At 40.8% G+C, this 22,465-nt stretch overlaps 1 protein-coding gene across 6 annotated transcripts in view; it reads right to left on the reverse strand.

The window, feature by feature from the left end:
• nrxn3a (neurexin 3a) overlaps nt 1-20,263 on the reverse strand; it is a 182,444-nt gene extending 162,181 nt beyond the window's left edge. For 5 of the 6 annotated variants that reach the window (XR_007033016.1, XR_007033015.1, XM_047341759.1 and 2 more), the window contains exons 1-2: nt 19,995-20,263; nt 6,970-8,123 (exon numbers count right to left, since the gene is read on the reverse strand). Coding sequence is in view for 4 of the 6 variants with exons in the window: in XM_047341759.1 (XP_047197715.1) it covers nt 6,970-7,675 (706 nt within the window). In the remaining 2 variants the exon portion in view is untranslated. The remainder of the gene's footprint in view (nt 1-6,969; nt 8,124-19,994) is intronic. The other variant, XM_047341757.1, reaches the window with a different exon arrangement.
• Nucleotides 20,264-22,465: the final 2,202 nt, after the last annotated feature.

Raw genomic sequence — 22,465 nt, forward strand, 5'->3', positions numbered from 1 at the left:
AACTTCAAACAATACCATTGGTTTATTTAAGATCTCAACAATGTTATCACAATGACATCCCCGCCAAAACTTTGTGTCTCGTCTGTTTACATCGACGACTACTGGTGACGTTTCGGGTTTTCGCGACGACTACTGATGATGTAACAGCTTCTTGAAGGGCTGTCCCAATTCGTAGGGGAAGATTTCAACACTAGCCCTTGTGACTCCGTTTCAAGGGGCAAGATAACCCTCGAAAACAAGGGGTAGGGATAGGGCCAAGGGGTGAAATGGGATTGGGCCTTAGTGTCTCAGAGCCCATCAGTCAAACGCTATGTACTGTGTAAAATACACAGCCATACGTTCATGTTTTGACTTTCAGTCATGTCATATTCTTCCTCTAATGTATTCAAAAAGCAGGCACAACCAACCTACCTCAGCCAGCCTCATTAAGCATCTTATTTATCCCTCAACAATCAACAATCCAAATTCTCCCAGAGCTGCTTGACTTCCCCGCTTCCACTCACCTATCAGTGCCTGGCAGGAGGCGGCCATGCGGCCAGGCGGGAGAGGGAGTCAGATGTAAATCAACGCTGGGAACGGTTCCCATTGTGGAGGCTGTAAATCAAGGTTGGAAAAAAGTGGCCTAGCAACCATAGTCACCAGTGCTCTCACACTGATGCCTCACTGAGTCACCCAACACAGCGCTTAGGGGCAGGGGGTGGTGAGGTGGTAGCGGTGTGTCTGTTTTGGAGCAAGAACTGTACGAGTGAGTCATGAGAGGCTAAAAAGAGGATACCTTCAGATACTTACAGCACGACAGAAGAGAGAACATTATATTCACATATCTCTCACTTGAATAAATCCAAATAGTTCCACTGTGCTAAATGTCTGTGGAAAAATACATGGAATGCAACGATTCTGTTATTTTAACTTTTATAATAATAACAATTTTATTTGTATAACACTTATCTAAACAAGGAAAGAGACCAGGACCAGTTGGGTAACCATCATATTTAAGGTTTGTCAGACTGGTTGTTGTAATGAAAATATTTTTCTTCGATTGTACCCTGGCGTCATCAGGTGTTTCGGCCTTTTAATCGTAAGAACGTTAAAAGCCGAAACTGAGGGTATGCTGACGCTAAAGGTAAATCTCTGTGGTTTTGCTGTTTTATTAACTTATTAGATCAGTGTATTTGCTGTGGATATTCATGGCCCCCAGAGGATGATTCATATGGACTTAAATGGCCCTTGTCTAGAAATTCCATTGACCTACACTGACAACATGAAATATTTTATAGCCCTGTTATTCTACTGTGTATAATGTCAGACTTCTGAAGTGTCAGTTAAAAAGCAGCAGTGGCACTACATGTCGTCGAAAAGGACAAGTGTGCCAACTGCTTCCTGGGGGAAAACCCTGATGGTTTCATCATAATGGATGATTCCCAGGATCCCCATAGAATAAATTCTATGCTTTTAGTTACTCCCTTAGCTGTAAAACTGTAATTTATATGGGACAAAGACAAATCAATGGGCAATTATTAAAGGTGAGCATTACGAAGCACATTTATGCTTCCCAGAGGACAGGGCCTATGAGTCTTCCATCATTTGTGTTCCTTGAGTTAAAATTTAAAACATAAGATGATCTAACAAGGAAATTGCCATAGCATGTACTAAGCACATTCATATCATCGTCAAACACTTCGGAACATATACATTTTTGATTTGAATCCTTAAGTGCCACCCTCAGCATAGATTTTACATTTTAGCCCCACTGTTGTTAGGACCACGCAAAGAACAATCCTCAGTATGTTGCTCTGTCAAACACACACTCGTAAAGTGGAGGGTAATGAACTCTGCAGCCTCCAGGATCTTCTTATAGGCTTTTAATTTCACAGCAGTGTGTGCTGGCAGGAGGACCAGGGGCTGTATTCTGCAACGCAAGCGGTAACAAGACCGAAAATGTGGAGCTAATTAAAAAGTAATAATTATCTTTGTGAGTTGTCCCTCTGTTCCTGCCATCTCAGCTACTGATATCATCAGGTTTATCCTCGAGTTCAGCCTCTAGACCAACTAGTGTTTACGTCCAGCTGCTGACACACATCTGAGGACAAACACTCCCTCAGCTGGGAATAAGGAAAAGTGTCCACTACTGTTGGTTCGTATCTCTCTTAGTACCTTGTGTGCACAAGAATAACAGGCCTAAATATAAACTTTGTGATGGATTATATTAAAGGAGAAGTAGTAGAGGATGTGATATAACATTCAGAAGGAATGTGTGGGAAAGCAGCATCAACTCATCATTTCAAGCCAAACACTATTTCTACAGTAAATGCATTTACATGCACCCTGGTTTCCTGGTTATTATCAGTTTTTTTAAGTATCCTGTTTTTGTATTTAAGCATGTAAACGTCATATCCCGATTTCAGTATCCTGGATAAGCCCTTATCCTGCTCTTGAAAAACTTGATTTAATTATCTGATTGTTGGTAACAACCTGCGCCAGCAGGGCTTCAGACGTTCCCATGAACAGTTCAACTATGACACACAGCCGGTAGAAGGATACTACACTACTCATAAAAAATGTTTCTCTCCATTCGGTGCCATTGAACTCCATAATGACTGTTGAGGAATTTTTGACTATTCTCAAATATTACTGTATATGCCACTATATATAATCTATATTATATCTGTACAGGAGAATAGTGTCTGTCTAAATTCCACAGTTACTCCCTTCTCTCTTTAAGCAGTACCCAAGGTCAGGTTATAGATAAAGGGCCAACCAACAGTACATTGTAGTGTCTACGTTTAGGGACTTTCATATCTAACTCAGATGCCCCAGACAGAGAAGCAACGACTCCAACTCTTTTGCGTATTTCACCAGTGGCAAGACGTAAGGACACAATGTGATTTAGGAATGCATACTTCAGGCTTAACTATCCAATAGGATGCAAACACCCACGTGTAACATAGAGAGTGACAGCAATTCTAGCCATTCATGGATGTGCTGTTAGAATGGGTGACGCAAGTAGAGGAAGATATATGGAGATGCTGTGTTAGACATCTTCAGACTTGGGGGTGACAACTGCTCATGTTACTCTGTTAGCGTTTGTATATTGTTCCACCTTCTGGTCTCCTTGATGCATCAAGTCTACGTTAAAATCTTCTGCATAAGACATCAGCTGCTGCCTGAGTTCTCCTTTCACCAGTTTACAGGAAACTTCCATAACAATGACGACCCAATCCCACCAGTGACAGCAATCTTAATCCACTGCGTTGTGGTTCTGTGCAATGGCATTGACAGCAAGACACCGGCCAACATGAAGGACATGTTCAATAGTTGCTGTCGCTCTCGTGTCTGACTGCTGACAATAAGGTGCATAAGCCAAATCGGTAACACGATGTTGACATTTAATAGAGCTAACCCTGCTCTAAGCTAAAGTGGCTTCATTTTCAATAGCCACCATATTGTGGGTAGGCTCTTGTTGTAGCCATGGTAATGTTAAACATTACAGGCGCATGCAGTTGATAGCAGTTATAAGTGACTGGAATATTTGTCTTTATCATGTAGACTAGGTGGGAATATAAATAACCAGATTTATCGATGTTCCATGAAAACATAATATTCCGAACATATCTAAACCAGGATTAGCCTCATACTCAAACATCATACATTCTAATTTAATTATCTTAATTTATTATATAGAGACATAAGTTCTGTTGTAGCATGGAGTGGGTGAGCTTATAAAACATCCATTCTATATCAGCCAAAGTACACAGTTGGTTAAATGTTACAGTGTATACTGTATTTATAGCGTCAGTATGTGCACCCTTCCCAGAAGCTCATCACCATGCCCAGCTACTGGAACAGGCCGCTGTATGCAGAAGAACACATACTGCCATAAAAGTAGAGGTCTTAGGCCTACACCACACTTACTGTTCAACCACGCATACAAGAAGGCAACCAGCTGCGTTGTGAACGTTTTGTTCACGAATTTGCTTCGATGCTACTTACGGAATTGTGTGCGGCAAACATAAACAAAGATGGTGACACTTGGTGTTGACGGTGTGTCAGACCCCTAAATCAGACACATGAGTAATTCCGGACCTGGGGCCTCATTTAAAACCATTGCGTACGCACAAAATGGGGCCTGAAACTTGAGTACACCACTTCTCACGCAAACGTTGGGATTTATAAAAACAAACTTGACGGGAGAATGTGCGCTTACTCTGACCCACGTGTACGAACATTTTGGAGACGGGAAAATGGCGATGCCGATGTGAGGTGAGGATTATTGATCCGCTTCATTATTACCATTAAAACCAACAGCTTTATTTGTGCTCGCACGACATAACTGTTCCATACGAACCTTCAATTGAAAAAAGATCTAAAACAACTTACAGCAAATTACATTCAGATTCCATTAAACATCGGAGATACAGAGCCGAGTCATTAATAGTTGAATGTGTGCATTGCTGACTGAAAGATAACGTCTTCTGCCTCCATTTATCCGTTCGCTACAATATGTTGGATTCATGTTAATGTGTATTTAAAGAAATTTTAATTTGTGGAAAAAAATTGGTTGGAAATTTCTTTTTAATTACAAAAATATAAAAAATTGATGCCGTGGCTCTGTCATGACTCGCGGTGGAAACCCATTGGTCAGCAGCCTAATTTAATATTCATGAGGTGCTTTGCATTGAACATTTATGGTTGAATGTGGGCGTGTAGAGAGCAGGATATAAGGCGGATCCAAGTACAAACGTTTCCAGGTGGACTGTGATTTATAAAGTGAACAATGCGTTCAGGTGTGCGTGCGCACGGTTTTATAAATCAAATTTTTCGGCTTTTGTGGGCACGTACACTGTTCTATAAATGAGGCCCCTGGTCACACAGCTTGTCTTCAAAAATCTCTGCCATTTCTGTTTGTTGACCTGCCCGCGATGAAGTGCCCACTGACCCTGTCAAGGACTCACTAGTGCCCCGATCTCTATGTGGATATCGCATCTTGTATAATCTTGCGTTACGTTAATTTCTGAGGATGTGCACAGCCTACGCACCAAACGCACGCAGGAGTATATCACCTTAGTCCTGCTTTGGTGTTAACAGATCATCAGAGAGCACAGAAACAAACACAGAATTAAGCTAACACACACAAAAGCAATTAAGTTCAATAATACATGCAAACATTTTAAACATGTGATTTCTCCTCTCAGTGCAAGTCAGAAGCTGCAGCCAGACCCCGTGCTGCCTGACGTCGTGACAAAAGCACTGGCTGAGCTTGCAGATTTTAATTAATTATTTTTACACACCATCTACGATCCTGCTGTTCTCATGTGTCTGCACTGAAAGACGACTAAACCAACGGACAAACAGTTCTGCCCTCAGAGCCCTGCCATCAATTTAATCAGCTGAGCGAAAGCAAAGCAGCTCAGCCACCACCCAGACACAGGGAAGAGGTAAAGCCCCGACACCATCACCATCACCCTGCCCCCGCCCTGCATTCTCATTTATTTCAAACACTGGCAGAGAAAGATAAAAAACAACTAATCTTTAAATTCCAGATTCCCTGGCCTTTTTATGTAGCAGGGATTTGGCATCAACCCAAATGGGATGTAATTTCCATATTTGCAAAAGGTTCAGCGTTAGAAATTCAAAGATGGAGGAAAAAATAGCGTAACAAATATGTTAAAAGAAATTACCTGTGATCTAAATTAATTCATTGGATAAATTCAGCAGATTTCTTATTTAAGTGGCGTTGATTATCTTATTGGGAGGCAATATTATTATTTACTCCTCAGTTGCTGCAAAACCTGGTATTGATTGTGAATAATTAAGTTCATGTTGAGAGTTTTTTGCAGAGCAGAGGTGCCTGGATCCATTTCATGCAGCAAGTGCACATTCACTGATTTACACAACCAAACAGGCATTATCACAGAGAGTTCTGTGCTCAGGATTGATCAAATTACAGGAAATCCAAGTTCCTACATAAAGCAGGTGAAAGTGCCTTTTATTTGGCCTGCAGGGAGGAAATACATGAGGGAAAAGAGTAAAGGGCTTTCTTTTAATAGACATCAATTTTGGTGAGGGTGAAGCCAGTTGTAGAGCCACTGAAACACAGCTCGGGAAAAATTCTCAACACAAAAGGATTTGATATAAAACACCTGCCATCTTGTGATTGGGTGAAGAAAGGGGGCTCAGGAGGCCTCATTCTCTCTAAAGGCGTCCTTATCACCGCCTGCAGGAGCGACGCCATTAACCTGCGCCTCACTGACTAACCATGCTTAGATTAGCTTTTTGATTTTACAGTCTCAGTCTCTCTCTCGCTCTCACACACACACACACACACACACACACACACACACACACATAACTCGCATCCACCAATAAATATAGGGATAATATTATTATTATATTATATAGAGAGAGCCAAGAAAGCCCAAAAACCTCTTTGAGCCCATGAAACCAGGAGCGATAACAGAAACTAATCCATTGACTAGAGAGATAAAAAGGCAAGTGTTTGAAGTCATGACATTGATCTTTAACATTCATATACTGTAACATGACAAATACATTTACGTTGGACAGTCTGACAGGTGAAATCAGCTGCATCATTGCACAGGTATGGATTGACATTATAAATTCACTCATGATTATATATGATGCAGGTCTCCAAATGTGAAAGGACCTTCAGCAAATTCAGAGTTCTTCATTTTGAAAAATTGTTGGGATGATATTGTTGGATGACCTTTGACTAATTTTGGTCCCAGACTTTTGAATTACTGGCCATATGTCTGATTTGTTTAGCGATTCAAATTAAGCCTCCAGGAACAGCAGTGGACTGTGAGGCAATATTTGTATAATGATCTCTTGGAAATAAATCACAATTTACAATTGTTGGAGATGAAAAAAATGAGATAAATTCAAAGTTGAATTGAGTGTTTCACAGTTGGAGTGCTGCTTAAGTCTATCAGAGGGAAAGGTGTGAGTTACCTTCATTGCAGAAGCGGCCCCTGTACTCGGTTTTGGAGCAGTCGCAGCTGGGCTCTCCATCCACCACAGAGCAGGTACCACCATTCTCACATGGGTTCACAGTGCACCATCCTTCTGACTCCAGGGGCACCTTAAGGCTTCCCAGAAACAGGGGCTGCGAGATGCCATATTTGAGGTCTGTAATTGTGCCCTGGAAGGGCTGCATGTTTCGCGCTGTGGGCAGAGTGAGTGCACCGTTGCGGATATCCTGAGGCACTCCACCCAGGAACAGGTCGCTGACTATTTTCATGAACTGTCGCTGTGGCCGCACCTCATCAGCTGTGGCCTGGCCATCCAGTACCAGCACTGTACGCAGGTTATACCTGCTCAGAGTGGCAAAGTGCCAGCTGCCGTCGTCCACCCGTCTGTCTGACACAACTGTGGTCTCGGCACAGTCGATGCTGAAGCGCAGCTGCAGCCGGCCCTCTGCCACTGACAGCTGCAGAAAGTCACAGTAGCCTCCGTCATCGAAATACAGCATCAGTGCCTCTGAGGCCTCTGTCTTGAATTGGAAGCTGAGGTCACCGCGGGTGCTGGCGTCCCAGCGGAGGTAGCGTGCCCACTGACCTGGAGTGCCTAAAAATTCCAGTCCCAGACATGTGCTGAGGAACATTTGCAGCCTGATAGAAAAACCTACAAGATCCATAGCTGCGAAGAATCTATTCATCCAAAAAAGGTATCTGAGGGGATTTCAATCAGATTGAAATCTTAGGGTAGTTAGACTGAGTTACAGGGATCCACAGCTTTATCAACAGTATGTGCACTATATATATATATATATAAAGGGAAAAGGGCAGTAGCAGGAGAACAGTCGTTGAAGTTAACAGTCGTAAGGTCAGTTACATCTGTGAATTGTCCAGTAGTTGCAGGGTGGTCGTGTGAAGGAATTGTTGTTTTCCTCTGTAGGGTAAATGAAAGGAGCGGGAGAGGGGAGGAGGTGGTGATGTTTTAATATATTTTTTTACTCTTCAAAAGAGATGTTATCAACACTCATGGTGTAAGGTCTGATGGGATGGACCTCTCTGTCTATCAGGGCGAGTGGAATTTCCTCCTTCATGTTGTCTGCTGGGAAATTGAGCTCACAAGGGATCCGCTGGCCTCTCTCAATTCCATCACTGTCAGAAAAAGAGGGACAGAGAGTTACAATGGCTTCATCAGCATCCATTCCACTGATAATATGAATATTAATAACAGTAATAATAATAGAGAACACATCCTGGATGCTTTCTTGCATCTAAACCCCATGATGGTAGTATAATCCAAACAAAAAGTTACATATGTGTGTACATGGGATTTAATGTACTATACTCATTTTTAAACATATTATACAATTTCAATTTTAATGCCACTTCACATTTGTAGTCTACAACATTTGTTCATTTATTTTATATTATTTTACTAACACAAAGAACAGTTAATTGATATAGACCAAACAACCTGAGCAGCTATAGATTTATCACCATGTGAAATACAAAGATGTAAAAATGTAAACACTCTGCCATAACAGTAAATGCCCTCAGAGTTAATTATTATTGTTTATAATAATGGGTCACATTGTATCAGGTCAAGGTGGCGCTAGCTTGAACTACTGAGAAAATTCAGTGCAATTCAAACAAGTGAATTGAGTTCTTTCAAATTAAAGTTGGCAATTGTGAGAATACAACTTTATAAGTATTTTTTTTCAAGTTGATCCAACAATATTCATTTTTGGAATGAATGGAATATTAAGTATCAAAGCTACTGTACCTCCATCAACCAGTCAAATATTAGTTGTTCTATCTCACTTAAAATAATGTACCACTCACAGCAGCAGTAGCGATTTTACTTTAAATCTTCTTATTTGAATTCCTATGTTTGCATTATTTGCTCCAGCAAAGGAACTGGATATTTCCTCACACCACTGACTGCATCTTCCACATTGATTAAGAGCACTTTAAATTGTTGACAAGAACAACAGCTTGAGGTGGCATCTGCCTGCCAATCAGCTATGGGCATTTTCCACCGGCATTGGAGCTAAGCATGATTTAGATAAATCACATCCAAGAGATTTGATTTGTCAAATGATTAATGATGAAATTGCAACAATTCTTTATTTCCCAACAGGAATTTCCCTGATGTGCTAAAAAAACCTGACATGTAGTTGTGTTATAAGGTGTGTAACACTGACTTTTCAGGTAATAGGAAAACTTAATTTAAGAAGCACAGGAATCTCATATATGCAAAAAACTATCTGTGAACAGCATCACCACACACGGTCAAGAATAAAACTGGTGGGAAGTAACGGCTATTGTTTTTATTTGTTTATTGGACTTATAGCAGGGCAAACACATATTGTAATCAGGACATTAAATATCCATCCGTGTAAAATGTAAACTCCCTGAGGGTCCCCAACTCCTAAAATCTCTGAAAAAAAGACAAAGTTTTAAGATCTCAGTGTCTTGATGGACGGTACAAGTAGCCCATACATGCATGACTCTGCTGTCAGGAAACCAATGGGTGTTTTATAACACACTCTTACAAATAGAATCAGTGCAGTGGGCTGTTCACAGCTAACATGCAGTCTACTGTACTGTTGGCAGCCACCAATCCTAATTAAAAGTGTGTGTGATGGTGCTGCATTTTTCTCTACCCTCCACAAAGGTTGTGGAGTTATCGGTCATCTGCTGGGTAAATTAGTCTCATTATTCTCATGGCAGTGCATGACTATCAGTCAGCCAGGCAGACTGGCTTTATCTGATGACCAGCCAGGAGAGACGGCTCTCTCCTCCATCCTGGTGAATACTAAGAGGCACAGAAAAACGCCAGTAAGTACTGATGCAATATCAAGTTTATATTTTGTTTACATGAAATCTACCTTGATATGATTATATGATATGATATTGATATGATGGGAAAAAAATGTTTTTAAACCTTGTGTCCTGAAGTACTCTAAATGTATCATTTAAACTGTCAAAACACAACCCAAAAGGTTTGGCACCCATGCAACAATTCCATAGTTTATTGATGTTTTAGTGAAAAGAAGTAGATACAACTCATGTATCAAACACATAAACAATGATTGTTTCTTCAAATGTTCATAGTGAAAAAATAACAATCATGGCAAGTGCAAAAAGTAATGTCAGCCTTCTATTCTTGTATTCTTGATACAGGAACTTGAACTTACTCAGATGTCATTGAATGTGTGTGTGCAGTACATTGTATTCAAGATCTATCCGCAGAAGTTCCATGCAATATCAGAACTGATTTCAGAACAGTGGAACCTGAGGCAGCTTGATAAAAACACCTGTTATTAGCTAGCTATAAGTGGTTAGCCATCACAGATCCCAGGTTTGATCCTTAATGTCCAAAACATGCCATTCTCCGCTTGTTGTTGTACCCGTTGAATGTCGGGGTTCGGGGGTAAATGATGGTCTTCATAGCCCCCCCCACCTCTCTTTCTCTCTGTCTGTCTGCTTGTGTGCTTGTAGTGGATGGGCAGAGGGGACATTAATTATGTGATTGGGAAAATTAAAACTCCAGGACAACAGAAGGGAATACAAATTATGGGATGCATATTTGATAATTTATATCATATAAAATATGTAATTTATATCGTTTAAAATCATGGGGAGAGGGGGAGCTGGCCCATTAGCATTTAAGGACAGGCACTAAAACAGGTCACTCTGTGGAGGGCTGTTTTATACAGGGTAAAAAGGGTGCTGTTTTATATGATCCTTGTGGTATTTTGACCAAAGTATGTTACAGACATTTCATTAAGACCCCAAGGAACCATATCAACTTGTGGTAAAATGGGCATGCTATGTCCCCTTTAACATCCCTGTTTATGCAGATGATTAAATCCGCCTTTAATGCTTTACAATTATTTCCTCTCAATCATATCATTGTTTTACATATAGATAACAAAAAATTAAAAATCAATCCAGTCTTTCTGCATAGAGTCAAAGGCTGTCTGAAAACTACTGTTCAGTTGACTTTAATGTCTGCACTTGTTCACAGATATATTCCATACTGTTCCACTGCCCTATCATTCATTCAGCAGTTAAACCCTGCTTATCATAGTGCATTACACTTTATCACAAATGAAAAAGTTCATACTCATCATTGCTCACTTTGTATCACAAAGTTGGACAGACTTCCTTACTGAGAAGAAGGAATTATCTATAAAGCTTTACAATTCAAACTTCCATCTTTTCTTTGAACTGCAAACAGCCCTCAAGCTGGGTATCTTCATTCTCTATTACCAATTTATATGAAGCTTATAGAAAACTTTATTATCTGGTAATTATTTATGAGGCTAGCAATTGTTCTTATTCGTGTTGTTTTATCAGCTGCTTGTATGGTTGTCTGATTCCGAATCTTTCTTTTCAGGTCTTTCTTTTAAAACTTCAATCTCAAAGAGGCTTCCTGATCAAACAGTACATAATCTTTTAAAACAATATCTTCTTCCAGTTGAATGCAACTATACAGTGTACAGTTTGGTCCGCATTGTCCTTCGGGAAAATGCATAAGTCTGAGAGCTGATCAGCCAAGACTAATTGGAGCAGACAGACATCAGAAATGGATCAAGATCTACGCTACACTATTTTGTAGAAACCCTCGAAAACCCTGAAAACCATCGGTGAATATACTTGGAACATCTTTGAAAACTGGAATTACTCTAGCTCCCCTCTCATTCACCTATTCATTCTACAAATGTCTTTCTGTATGTGGAACGTATATATCACACTTGCCTTGCGTATTGTTATTGACCCAGTGAAGTGTAGTGTTAAATTTGTTGTAACTTCCCAGCGTAATATTTTCCATTTTAATAAGTTTTGTATAAACAGGCAACCAGTGCTCTGTATCAGTCAGTGTGGGTGGGGCAGTGTGCCTACAATCTGTGGGCCGAGTTGAACGCCGGTTGTGGTTACATTTTTCCCTTGCCTAATTCTTAAGTAGTAGTTCATATTATTACCACAGGCCAAGTAATCTGGTCAGGTGATCAGATCCTGTTCATAGTGCCTGACTTCCAGCCTCCTACTAATATTGATTTATAAGACCAGATGTTAGGAGAGCAGGACACTCAATTCAGAGGGAAATAATGAAACAAAGGTCCTCATGATGGAGAAAGCATAACAACAAGTGCTTTACTGGGTGCTGCTTAGCACTGGGGTACAATGTTGTCCTGCAACTATGCAAGAGCATTTGGTATGGATGTAGATAAAAACAGAATGAGAGACAATTAATTACCAGAGGATCACAATGCTGGTCTGATACAGTTCCGTGACAACAAGGCAACACATCCAAGTACCTCCATTGATTAAGACTGGTACTGAAGTGTGTGATTAATGGAAAGTGCCGTATCCTAGACATCAAGACAGGTGTGCCCTCTGCAAGCAGCTGATATTCAAGGCTTCGAGACATTAGGGTTCTTTATTGTCTCATGCACTTGCCTCAAATAAAAAATGAAAAACCGTTCCTCCCATACCATGAGTTTTACGTGAATAAAAGAGAATACAACTACGGGAAGAGTTACAAAATATCTCTGTACAGTGCAAGATACGGAATACACACCCAATGCAACATGGTTCACTAAGTAAGAGTTTGTCATTGTGTTGTCAATAGGGTTTGTACTGTATCATTTCCTTGTGACATCATGGGGGGAATTGCAGCATGTGTTGTTGTAGTTTTGGTAGTAGGAGAGGCCACCTTGAGCGTTGGTCGCGCTGTCATTAAAACCCAGAAACACTGTCTCCTCAGCAGATTTACCCTTGACAGAGGTACTGAGGTACATTAGAAATTCTAATTAGCATCTTTATTCAGAAATAATGTTAGCCCACTATCAATGAGACAAACATTACTTTTAACCTCATGACGCGTTAAGGACACAGGGCTCGCAACAGGGTATAATCATCCTGACCTGTGACACTGTGGCCCTGCATGGAAACAGAGCCAACAGGCACCAACCTTAAACACCTCATCTCGCAACCAAAGCTGAGTGAGGCCACAATGCCTTTGCTAACGTGTTGTATCGAAAAACCATGTGAGAGATTTACCTACACCTGCTCACAGCACAGCACAGTAGAGAGCAACTGCTGGTCAAGGAATGTGAATCACAGTCATGTGCGAGAATCATTAGACCACATGTTTAAGACAGCTTTAAGATATTTTAAGGGGATATTTATGCAAGTTTATGTTTTGAGCTACAATTTTACTTTTACAGCAAAACTCTCCAGGTGTTGTTGGCTCCATCTCATCATTGAGGGGAACTATGCTTAATTTTGATTTAGCAAATCTGGTTAAGAGCCTTTTATCACTCCAGGTATGTTACCGGTAGGTAGTGTGTCTGGAACGATGAAGTGATGAACCTTTATACTGCAAATGTCGGGATGACAGTAATTCACTGTTTGAAGAAGACTTCGAAATTAAATGTTGCATTCAGTCCAAAGTTGTGCTCTCTGGACAATATTAAAACAAGGAAGATTTTCGTCTTTTTCCATCATATCAGACCCTAAACCCACTTAACACCTTTTTTAACCAATGAACAAAGCACATTGTGATAAAGTGCCGTGTGGTAATTTTACTGTATTTTAATCATCACATATAATCTGTTGTGCCATTTATATTTGAAACAAAATAGAAAAGCACATGTTACATGTGAAACACTTCACATGTTATAAATTCACATGACACAGGGACATGCGGTTTTCCAATTGTACACGTCAAACCTAAATTTCGCATGACCTGATTTTGTTTTACTATTACTAATAAACACTTGATTCCATCACAGTAAGACTGAGATGGTCACTAAGCAACACTGACATGAGGAGTTGACAACCAATCAGATAAAACTTCAGCCATGCAAGTGCTTTGGATGACTATCACCTACAAAAATGAGTCGGTCACATGTTTCATCATCATAAACCTGAATCTCCAGTATAAAGCCCTGGTGGTTGTTCAATGGGGTATAATTTAAAGTGTTATTAGATGAATGGCCAATTTATTGCAATCAAAGTAAAATTTATTTGATAATACTTTTTCTCAGCCCTACTGAGATGAAATTGAAACATTGTTATGTCAGTCCACATGAACTGGGTAATTTTGGAAATGTCATGTTCCCAATATTATCCATTAATTGTCAACTTTTAATGAAAAGAAATTATACAAAAGAAATTAAACCTGTATTTCTGTAGTGTGTAGCACTGATGTATAATTATTTTCAATCTATCCAGATTTATATATTAGAAATATATGTTGCTCTGCCAACCATGAGATTTATTTTTATTTATTCAGAGCTGTTATCAAACCTGAGCAGAGCCTCCCTCCCACTGCCTGAGGTTTCAATCTATACATGTGAAGCTGCTTATCAAGCCTCTATAAAGGGAAATATATCAGCCAATAAGTGCTCTCCAGCTCTGACATCACATTTTCCTCCTACATTGAATCATTTGGATTATATTGTAGGATTATCAGAATCAGTACAATTCATTACCATATGTTAAAACAATGTTTTTTTTGTATTCATTGTATGCCATTTATTACAGACTGACCATTAGCAGCAACTTTTTACCTGACAAATGTTTAAAATCTGGCTTTAATTAAAATTATAAACTCAGCATAGCTGAATTAATTATTATTTAAAATAAATTATTGTTTTCTTTGAAACATATTTTTATTTACATTTTGGTTTTCGTAAATAATGTATTAATCTGCTTATTTAATGTGCATTAGAATAGTCAGTAGTCAATAGTGTGTTGAAAACTGTCTCCAGCCTCTGTCCTATTTAAATCATATAATTGGCCTTAATTGGAGTCAAAGTCTGTTCTCTCAACAAATTATTTTGACATTTACAAAATAACATAATTTTCCTTTTATGTTAAGTAGCAGCAGTTTCCCCCCCACATTACATATCTTCAGGTCTACTCTGCTGATTGCTATCAGATAAATCTGAGATGGTTGATACACACTCTGCATTTAAAGCATGTAAATACTGGACACTAGTGTTTGAAAGACTTGTTCAGGCATCACTTTCAGCTTGCCTCAGCGTGTGTGTGTGTCTGCGTGCACGTCTTTTGTAGAGCATCGGGGGTTAAAAGGCTAAACGGCATGAATCATTGTTCTCAGTGAAAGGCGCCTTTGACAAACCCCACAGGGACGAGTCCACATACACACACTGACAAAAGGCAGTGGCACTCTGGATCCTATTAACAACCACGCGACCTGGGATGGAGAGTTTTGTGTGTGTGTGTGCGTGTGCTTGTGTGGGTGGGTGTGTGTGTGTGTGTGTGTGTGTAAATGCAAATAAAGCATCCCACTGGTAGGCCTCTCGTGTTTAAATGGATGCCACTTGCCAGTAATTTTACAGCAGGTGCCCTGATCTCTTTCTCTCTTTCTCTCAAACACACACACATGGACGCATCCGGATGCAGTGACAAAATGTCCTCCAGGCCTTCAAAATATGACACTCTGGTTTACATCTTACAGTAGACTCAAAGAGGTCTGCGATGCTGCAGCGGTCGACAAAAGGATTTGAGCAGGACATGCAGTCTGACAGCAGAGGAAAGAGGGAGAGACAGCAGAGAAAAGATGAGTGAAAACAGAGAGAGGGAGAGGGGGAGAGACAGAGACAGAAGGAGGGATGTTCCACCTCATCCACTCCCACTCATGCATCTCATGAAACAGCCCTGCCCCACGTTACTCGTCCTCTTCGCTCTTCATCACGTTGCAAACACACACTTCAAGTCAGCCACAAACGTCTGTGGGCACACAGAGCAGCATTGAGCGACCATCTTAGGCCGATATCCATCTGTTTGGTCTCATTACATTGATTTTAAGTAATAAACCGAGGGATGAGTGTTGAATCACAATCTCTATCATTGTACATTGTTCGTAATTTTGTATCACCTTGACAATATGTTGTGTATGGATTGTGATAGAGTAAAGACAGTGGAAATGCTGTTGAGGCTGATCATGGATAAATGACAAACAACAAGAAGACTGTTTTTGGCCTACTCAAATAATTAAAATGTACACAGATGCAAGGAAATATATATAATTAACAATTACTGTCATCAGAGAATCCTGTTCAGTGGCCTAATAAACCCAGAGATTATAGAAAATCTATAGGAGACTCTTAAAAAGAACATCACATAACATTTAGTCAGTCAGAATGACCACACCAAGTAAAATCATCAACTGAAATACATACGCTTCTATTTAGACTCTGCTGCAAAAAAGGGAAAATAAGACGATGCAAAATTAATAGCTGACTAAAATATCCTCAGTTTATCATCAGCCGTTTTTAAGAAAATGGATAAAGTGAACAGTCACCACATTTCAGGAAGAGAGATAAGGAAAGGATGTCCCCCACCTTCTTACACATGCCCTAAATTTCAAAAGACATGACGACATTGATCAGCAGGTCGACAGTGATACAATAGAAATTGATTTTTTCAATTAGAAATCAAGCAGCTGATCCTTGAGTGAAATCTTAATAAGGGAATTATGTATCGTTTATCCACTTTTTGGTATCTATCACTATAGTGGGGACCAATGTATCTTAATGTGTTCTGCCTCTGCTGCTCATTTTATACAGACAGGGATAAAATAAAAAAAACAGACCAGTAAAAGGATGGTACATGTAAAATGGGAAGATGCGTGGAAGTGAGGGATGGAGGGTTGTGTGGTTGTGGGTGGGGAGGTGTTATTTTGGCTGTGTATGGAGCGTGGGCACCGTGTTGTTATCCAGCTACTCTGCAGGCAGGACACGCCTTCTCTGGGCTCTGTGGTTCTGCTGCAGCACCCTTCACGGCATTACATCACCCAGTTAGAGAGCACCCAGCACCCCACAAACGCCTGCATACACACACACACACACACACACACACATGCCTGCACCATACTGACATCTGCATATACACCACACCATATATAAGTGACACATACCACAAAAATCGAATTATACACACCACATTTATAAGTGCACGCACATGCACAAAATGACTGCAGACACAAAAAATAACCAAACACGTGGACATACACTTCTACATCAGCTGCATACACTTCTACACACACACACACACTCTTATTGTTACACACACTCACAAATCACTACACACTCCACCAGTGAACACACCCACAAATACCTCGCCTTTTTCCTTACAACCACCAGCGGTTTATATAACATCACACTGCCACTCACTTTTTTTTCTCTTTCATCAAACAATCGTTTTTCATGCGATTTGTTTTATTTTTCATCGTCTTTGCATCTTACAATTCTCCGTTTGGCCCATCAGCAGACATTTAAAAGATATAATGCTATGCATTTTTAGAGGAATAATCAGCATTTCAATGTCGTTTAAATGTTTTATATTTTCATATGTATTAAAATAAAAGGAATTAATAAAATCGGTATAGGTGGTAGGTTTTTTTTTCAGATACAGACATTTATGGCCTAGCAAATGCACATATTACACCTTTAGAAAAGAAGGACATTAAAAAGAGAACGTGTGTGTGTTTTCTGGGGGGGGGTAAAAGAAATAAAAGAAAGGAGCATTCTCCAAAAATCCTGCGTAATATTTGACGCTCCCCGCCCAGAGGGATTAGTGTTACCTTGAGAGCCCTTGGCTTTTTGCGCCTGATTTGTCAGCGCAGTTAATCGGCTGCCAACCAGGAGAAAAAAAAGGGGAACAGCCAAATTACCCAAAACAGCCCCCATCCCACCCCCCATCTTAAAAATACAGGGGGGAGAGGGTGAGGGTGGAGGGAGGAGGCAAATTAAATATGGTGGTTTCAGATTTTTGCAGAAAACGAGCACCGTACATGTTAGCACGTTACGCTCAGAAATGACTTCGATATAAAATAGCTTCGTCTGTATCAATATCATGGTCTATATGATCTATAATCATGTGTTTATCATATTTCATACAAGGAAATGTATTGGATTTCATTCTCAGCAATGCAGCAAAAATATTTTCCTTTTTTTAAGGGTACATTAATATGGTTTGGATAATATAACAAAAAGACAAATGTTTGTTTCCTCGACACATGAGACATACAATGAAACCGTCTCTGTAAGAATATTTTCGTTTTACAGAAGCAGGTGATCGAGCACCTTTGGGCCCTGTGCAGGAGGTAGTCGAAGAAGAAGAAGACGCATTCTGTGGCTGGGTCACACCCATTCTGAATCCACTTCTTTTTTTTTTTTTTTGGATTAGGAGCCTGATTAGGAATTCCCTCTGCATAAACGCACAGAAACGCACGAGAACCATCTAATCCTATTAACTCTTCACATCGAAATGTGCTGCAGCGATTAATAAAAATCGAATTGTCATCCTCTCGCAGCGTGAATTTGCATCAGCTAAGAGTGGAGGTGCTGAACATCTCTGTGGACGGGAAGAGAAAAGGCGTAGCCGAGGCGCAGAGAGCACCGAGGCCTGGACGTGTCACTGCTTATTTTGCGGCAAAGTATAGTGGATGATTCTATGGCGCAACGCACGAGGCCTCTGATTCTCCTGCAATGACAATAATGTATGTATTAATGGACATGCTGCATTCGACGCAATGCAAATGGGAAATTGTGCAAAAAATAGCAGTGCGCTGATTTAAATGAGATATATATCGAAGGCTGGTGCACACAGCAGGCCACACTGAGGCTGTACAGGTGTGGGCGAAAAACAAATAAGTTGTGCGGCTGAAACGTGCAGCACGAGATGCAGATTGCTGAGAGCAGAGCATCGAACCTCCCTGAGGACGCCATTTGATCCTCCAGGGAACCGAAATTATCCAAATCATTATGATTGGTTTTAATTTATTAAATAGAAAGAATAATGAAAATCGTATAATAATTATAGCATCAGGTTTTTAAAAATAATCACAGGTTGGTTACATTTATTTCGATATTTCCGGCGACTTTTAACATAAAATCAATGTTTAGACGGTTCAATTTAAAAGCGTTGCAATGCCATGGATTTTTTCAAATGTAAAAAAAACATGTGACATTCGTTTGATGAACGTGGTAAATGTATGAAAACTGCAGCAGCATGTTTTGGTTCATATCTATGCAAACGGAGAGGAAGAGGGATAATGGAGGAATGTGGTGGTTGTAGCGCGGCGCGCAGCCTCCGCTCGTACCCGCGGTCCATCTCCGTGAACACAGAAGGTCATGTATCAGACTGCATGTCAGAAGTACTGAAAGATCACGTTACACATCAAATACACCATCTATATTTAAAGAGGGCATTAGCCGTGCGCGCCGGGCGGACGAGTGAAGCGTGCGCGCCGTGTCAGGGTGCGTTTGTTTGGCTTTTTAAAATGAGGCTGCAGACGAGGACAATGCGCGGACACTGGACACCTGGCGTTCACCTTATTTATTATTCATCCACCTAAAAACAAGGTGGAGGAGGTCCGGCAGGTCGCTGCTTCACTCCACTCATTTCTGGGCTGGTGCTTTATATTTCACACACAGGAGGCTTCAAACGCTGCATGGGCGCATTTGCAAAAATATGATAAACACAATTTTAAAATAAAATGGATGATTCAAACAGGCCTTTCAATTAAAACAGTACGAAAATGAAAGCCATCGCCTCAGGGGAGCGGAGAGGACGTGTGTAATGCTACACCCGCCTGTCAGGTTGACTCTCCTGCACAGGGAGACTTCAGAGGCCAACATGGCAGAAATTCTCCTCCTCTCCTCTCTCTTCCTTCAAGGAGACTCGCACCTGCGTCCATTCGTTCCCGATCCTCTCAAACTGGGAGGGGGAAAAAAAGTCCGGACAAAGTGGCAAGTTCCGCGACACCTGCGCACCAGGAGCGGACAAGTCGAGCCCCTTCCTGCCGCATATTCCCTCTAGAAGCTGCTTATGTATTAATATTATTATTATCATTATCATTATCATTATTATTATTATTATTATTATTATTCTATTTGCCCCGTAACATTACACAGTGAGGCTTTCTCTACGCGCACAAGCGACGTGAACAGGTTGAGATAAGACGACGCTACTGACCTTACCTCCACAGACCACCGAGAGTATCCAAGTGCTAAAATCCAGCTGTAAACTCCACAGAGGCGTAGTTTGGTAAAATCCAGACTGGTGTGTTTGAGATGCTCACGGTGCTGGAGCGGCGGCGGCGGAGGAGGAGGAGGAGGAGGAGGAGGAGGAGGAAGAGGGGGACCAGGCAGTACCGGGCTGGGTTTATTGTGCGCACAGGTGCGTCGACCACGGTGCATCATACGCACAAAAGCCACCGTCAGCTCCGTGCGACTTGCAGCGGAGGCAAGCGAGAGGCGCACGCGCGCGCACACGCACATACAAACACATGCACACGCACGCGGGCTACTAGGGTCCGCCCTCTACTCAGCGCCAGCGTACGCCATTTAAAGGCGCACAGGCGCTCGTGAGCGGGGCCGACAGACGCACGACCGCACGCACACGCATATGGCTATATGTATGCTTCAGCTCACTCCAGGCTCTCATTAAATACAAGGAGCGTCCATGATTGGTCGGTGGGTTTGACAGTTGAGCACTTGAGTTTATCCCAGAGGCTCAGTTACAGAGAGTTTGCAGGCTTCACTCAGTGAAATGTCCACATGTGACACTGGCAGCAGATGAAGGGCTGTAGTCTGCTGCATGTCATGTATGACAAAACCATTCAGTTACTCCCATGTACAGCCTGAACACTAACCACCAATATACTGTAGGAGCAGTTGATAAAATAATAATTAACAGACTTTAGTCACTCTAAATCCGCTTTTTAACAATGAGTGTGACCTGTGTATACTATAGGACACATTTCTTCTATAATCTAATTGATTCACAGTAACAAGATTCAATTTGACATTTAATGGGACTTAAAAGATGCCTTGAAAAGACAAATTGTAATAAGAGAAGGACAACAATGGACAGTATTAAACAACAGCTACATCAAGTTTAGTCCAATTCTAGACACTGGAGGTGTCTGGCAGCTTATCTATATATTCAGAGAATCATAACCCAGTCATATTGTTATGTAAAGAAAGGACGACAAAGTTTTTTATATGGCAAGCAAGTCTCTCTCTCCTCTCTCTGTATATTGTGAATTGGCGCCATACAAATAATATTGAATTGAATTGAATTGAAAAATATGATCTCATTGATGTGACCAGAAGTCACTGACTTCAGCTTTAATCAATTGTATCTCTTTTACACCAAAATTAGCAGGTATATGCAGGTTTTTTAAACACAGGTAAACCCACCAAAAATAGGTGATTGACTCCTTTCCCAATTGCAGTTAGAAGAAGAAGAAGAAGAAGAAGAAGAAGAAGAAGAAGAAGAAGAAGAAGAAGAAGAAGAAATTAGCGCGTTCACCTGGGTGTCATTTTTCCATTCATCAGAGCCAGAGCCAATAAAAACCTTTGTCTACTGCAGACTCTAAAAGAGAACTGGGAGTGAATGCCGAACGTATTCATTCCCATTGCAGACAAAAGCCAGATGTTAGTGGGTGATACTGGGGGTTTTGACCAGTGGAGAGGGGATTTTATTGTCATACATATTTCATCCACTTGCAGCACATGTTATATCTGGTGTTTTTTTGATAGATACAGTGAAGGAGAGAGAGGAAATGGGGTGAGAGAGTAGGATGAGACATTAAAGTAAATAAATCCAGCCAGACAGTCTGAGTTGCATTCAAAAACAACAACTGTTCTCTGGTCATACACCCTTATCGGTTGGTCTCTGACATTTTGGGTAGTTCTACTTTATTGATCACCGGAGGGAAATAAATCACACTGATGTATATTCAAGTTCAAATTTGTCCAGCATGTTTGGTTTCAGTTAGCTAGTTTATGATATAAAAACGTAGGTGTCAGGTCCCGATTGACAGCTGCGACTGACTCACAATTAGTTAAACTCATGTATAGGAGGAACTTTGATATCATGACTTCATCTCCTGTTCGCTACTGGATACACTCTGGGTCCAAATGACGTTAAAAACACAAAATGGCGGTACGCAGCACAACCGCGGTATTTTGGCTCAATTTGTGCTCAACAGGAGATGTGGACAGGAGGCTACAGTCTATGGTAAAACAAAATGCTGAAATGCTCCTAAACAACTTCATGGCTCTGCACTACAGCAGAGAGCATATTGTGTACACACTGAAGTGTCCAATTTGAGAAACAGCAAGATTCAGGTGTACTATGATAGAAGTGGCTAATGTATCCTCAAATAGCAAACTTAAAGGAAAGATGAGGAGCCGGCCTCAGAACTCCTTTTTTCTTCAAACTTGTGGACTTCATATCGAAGTTTCTGTATACATTCATTTCCACATCCTGGAAACAGACTTTGTTCCCGTGAAAGGTTTGGTGAAGTTTGATAAACTAAAATAGCTTGATTATAGCTGGGGATAAACATATATACAAGAAACCATTAAATACACAGTGTCTTTAAAGGAAGCATAGCTGAATGAGTACATTAGCAGTGCCACAGCAGCTTCAGTCCT

This window comes from Hippoglossus stenolepis, chromosome 10 (genome assembly GCF_022539355.2).
Source record: "Hippoglossus stenolepis isolate QCI-W04-F060 chromosome 10, HSTE1.2, whole genome shotgun sequence".
Lineage (NCBI taxonomy): Eukaryota > Metazoa > Chordata > Actinopteri > Pleuronectiformes > Pleuronectidae > Hippoglossus > Hippoglossus stenolepis.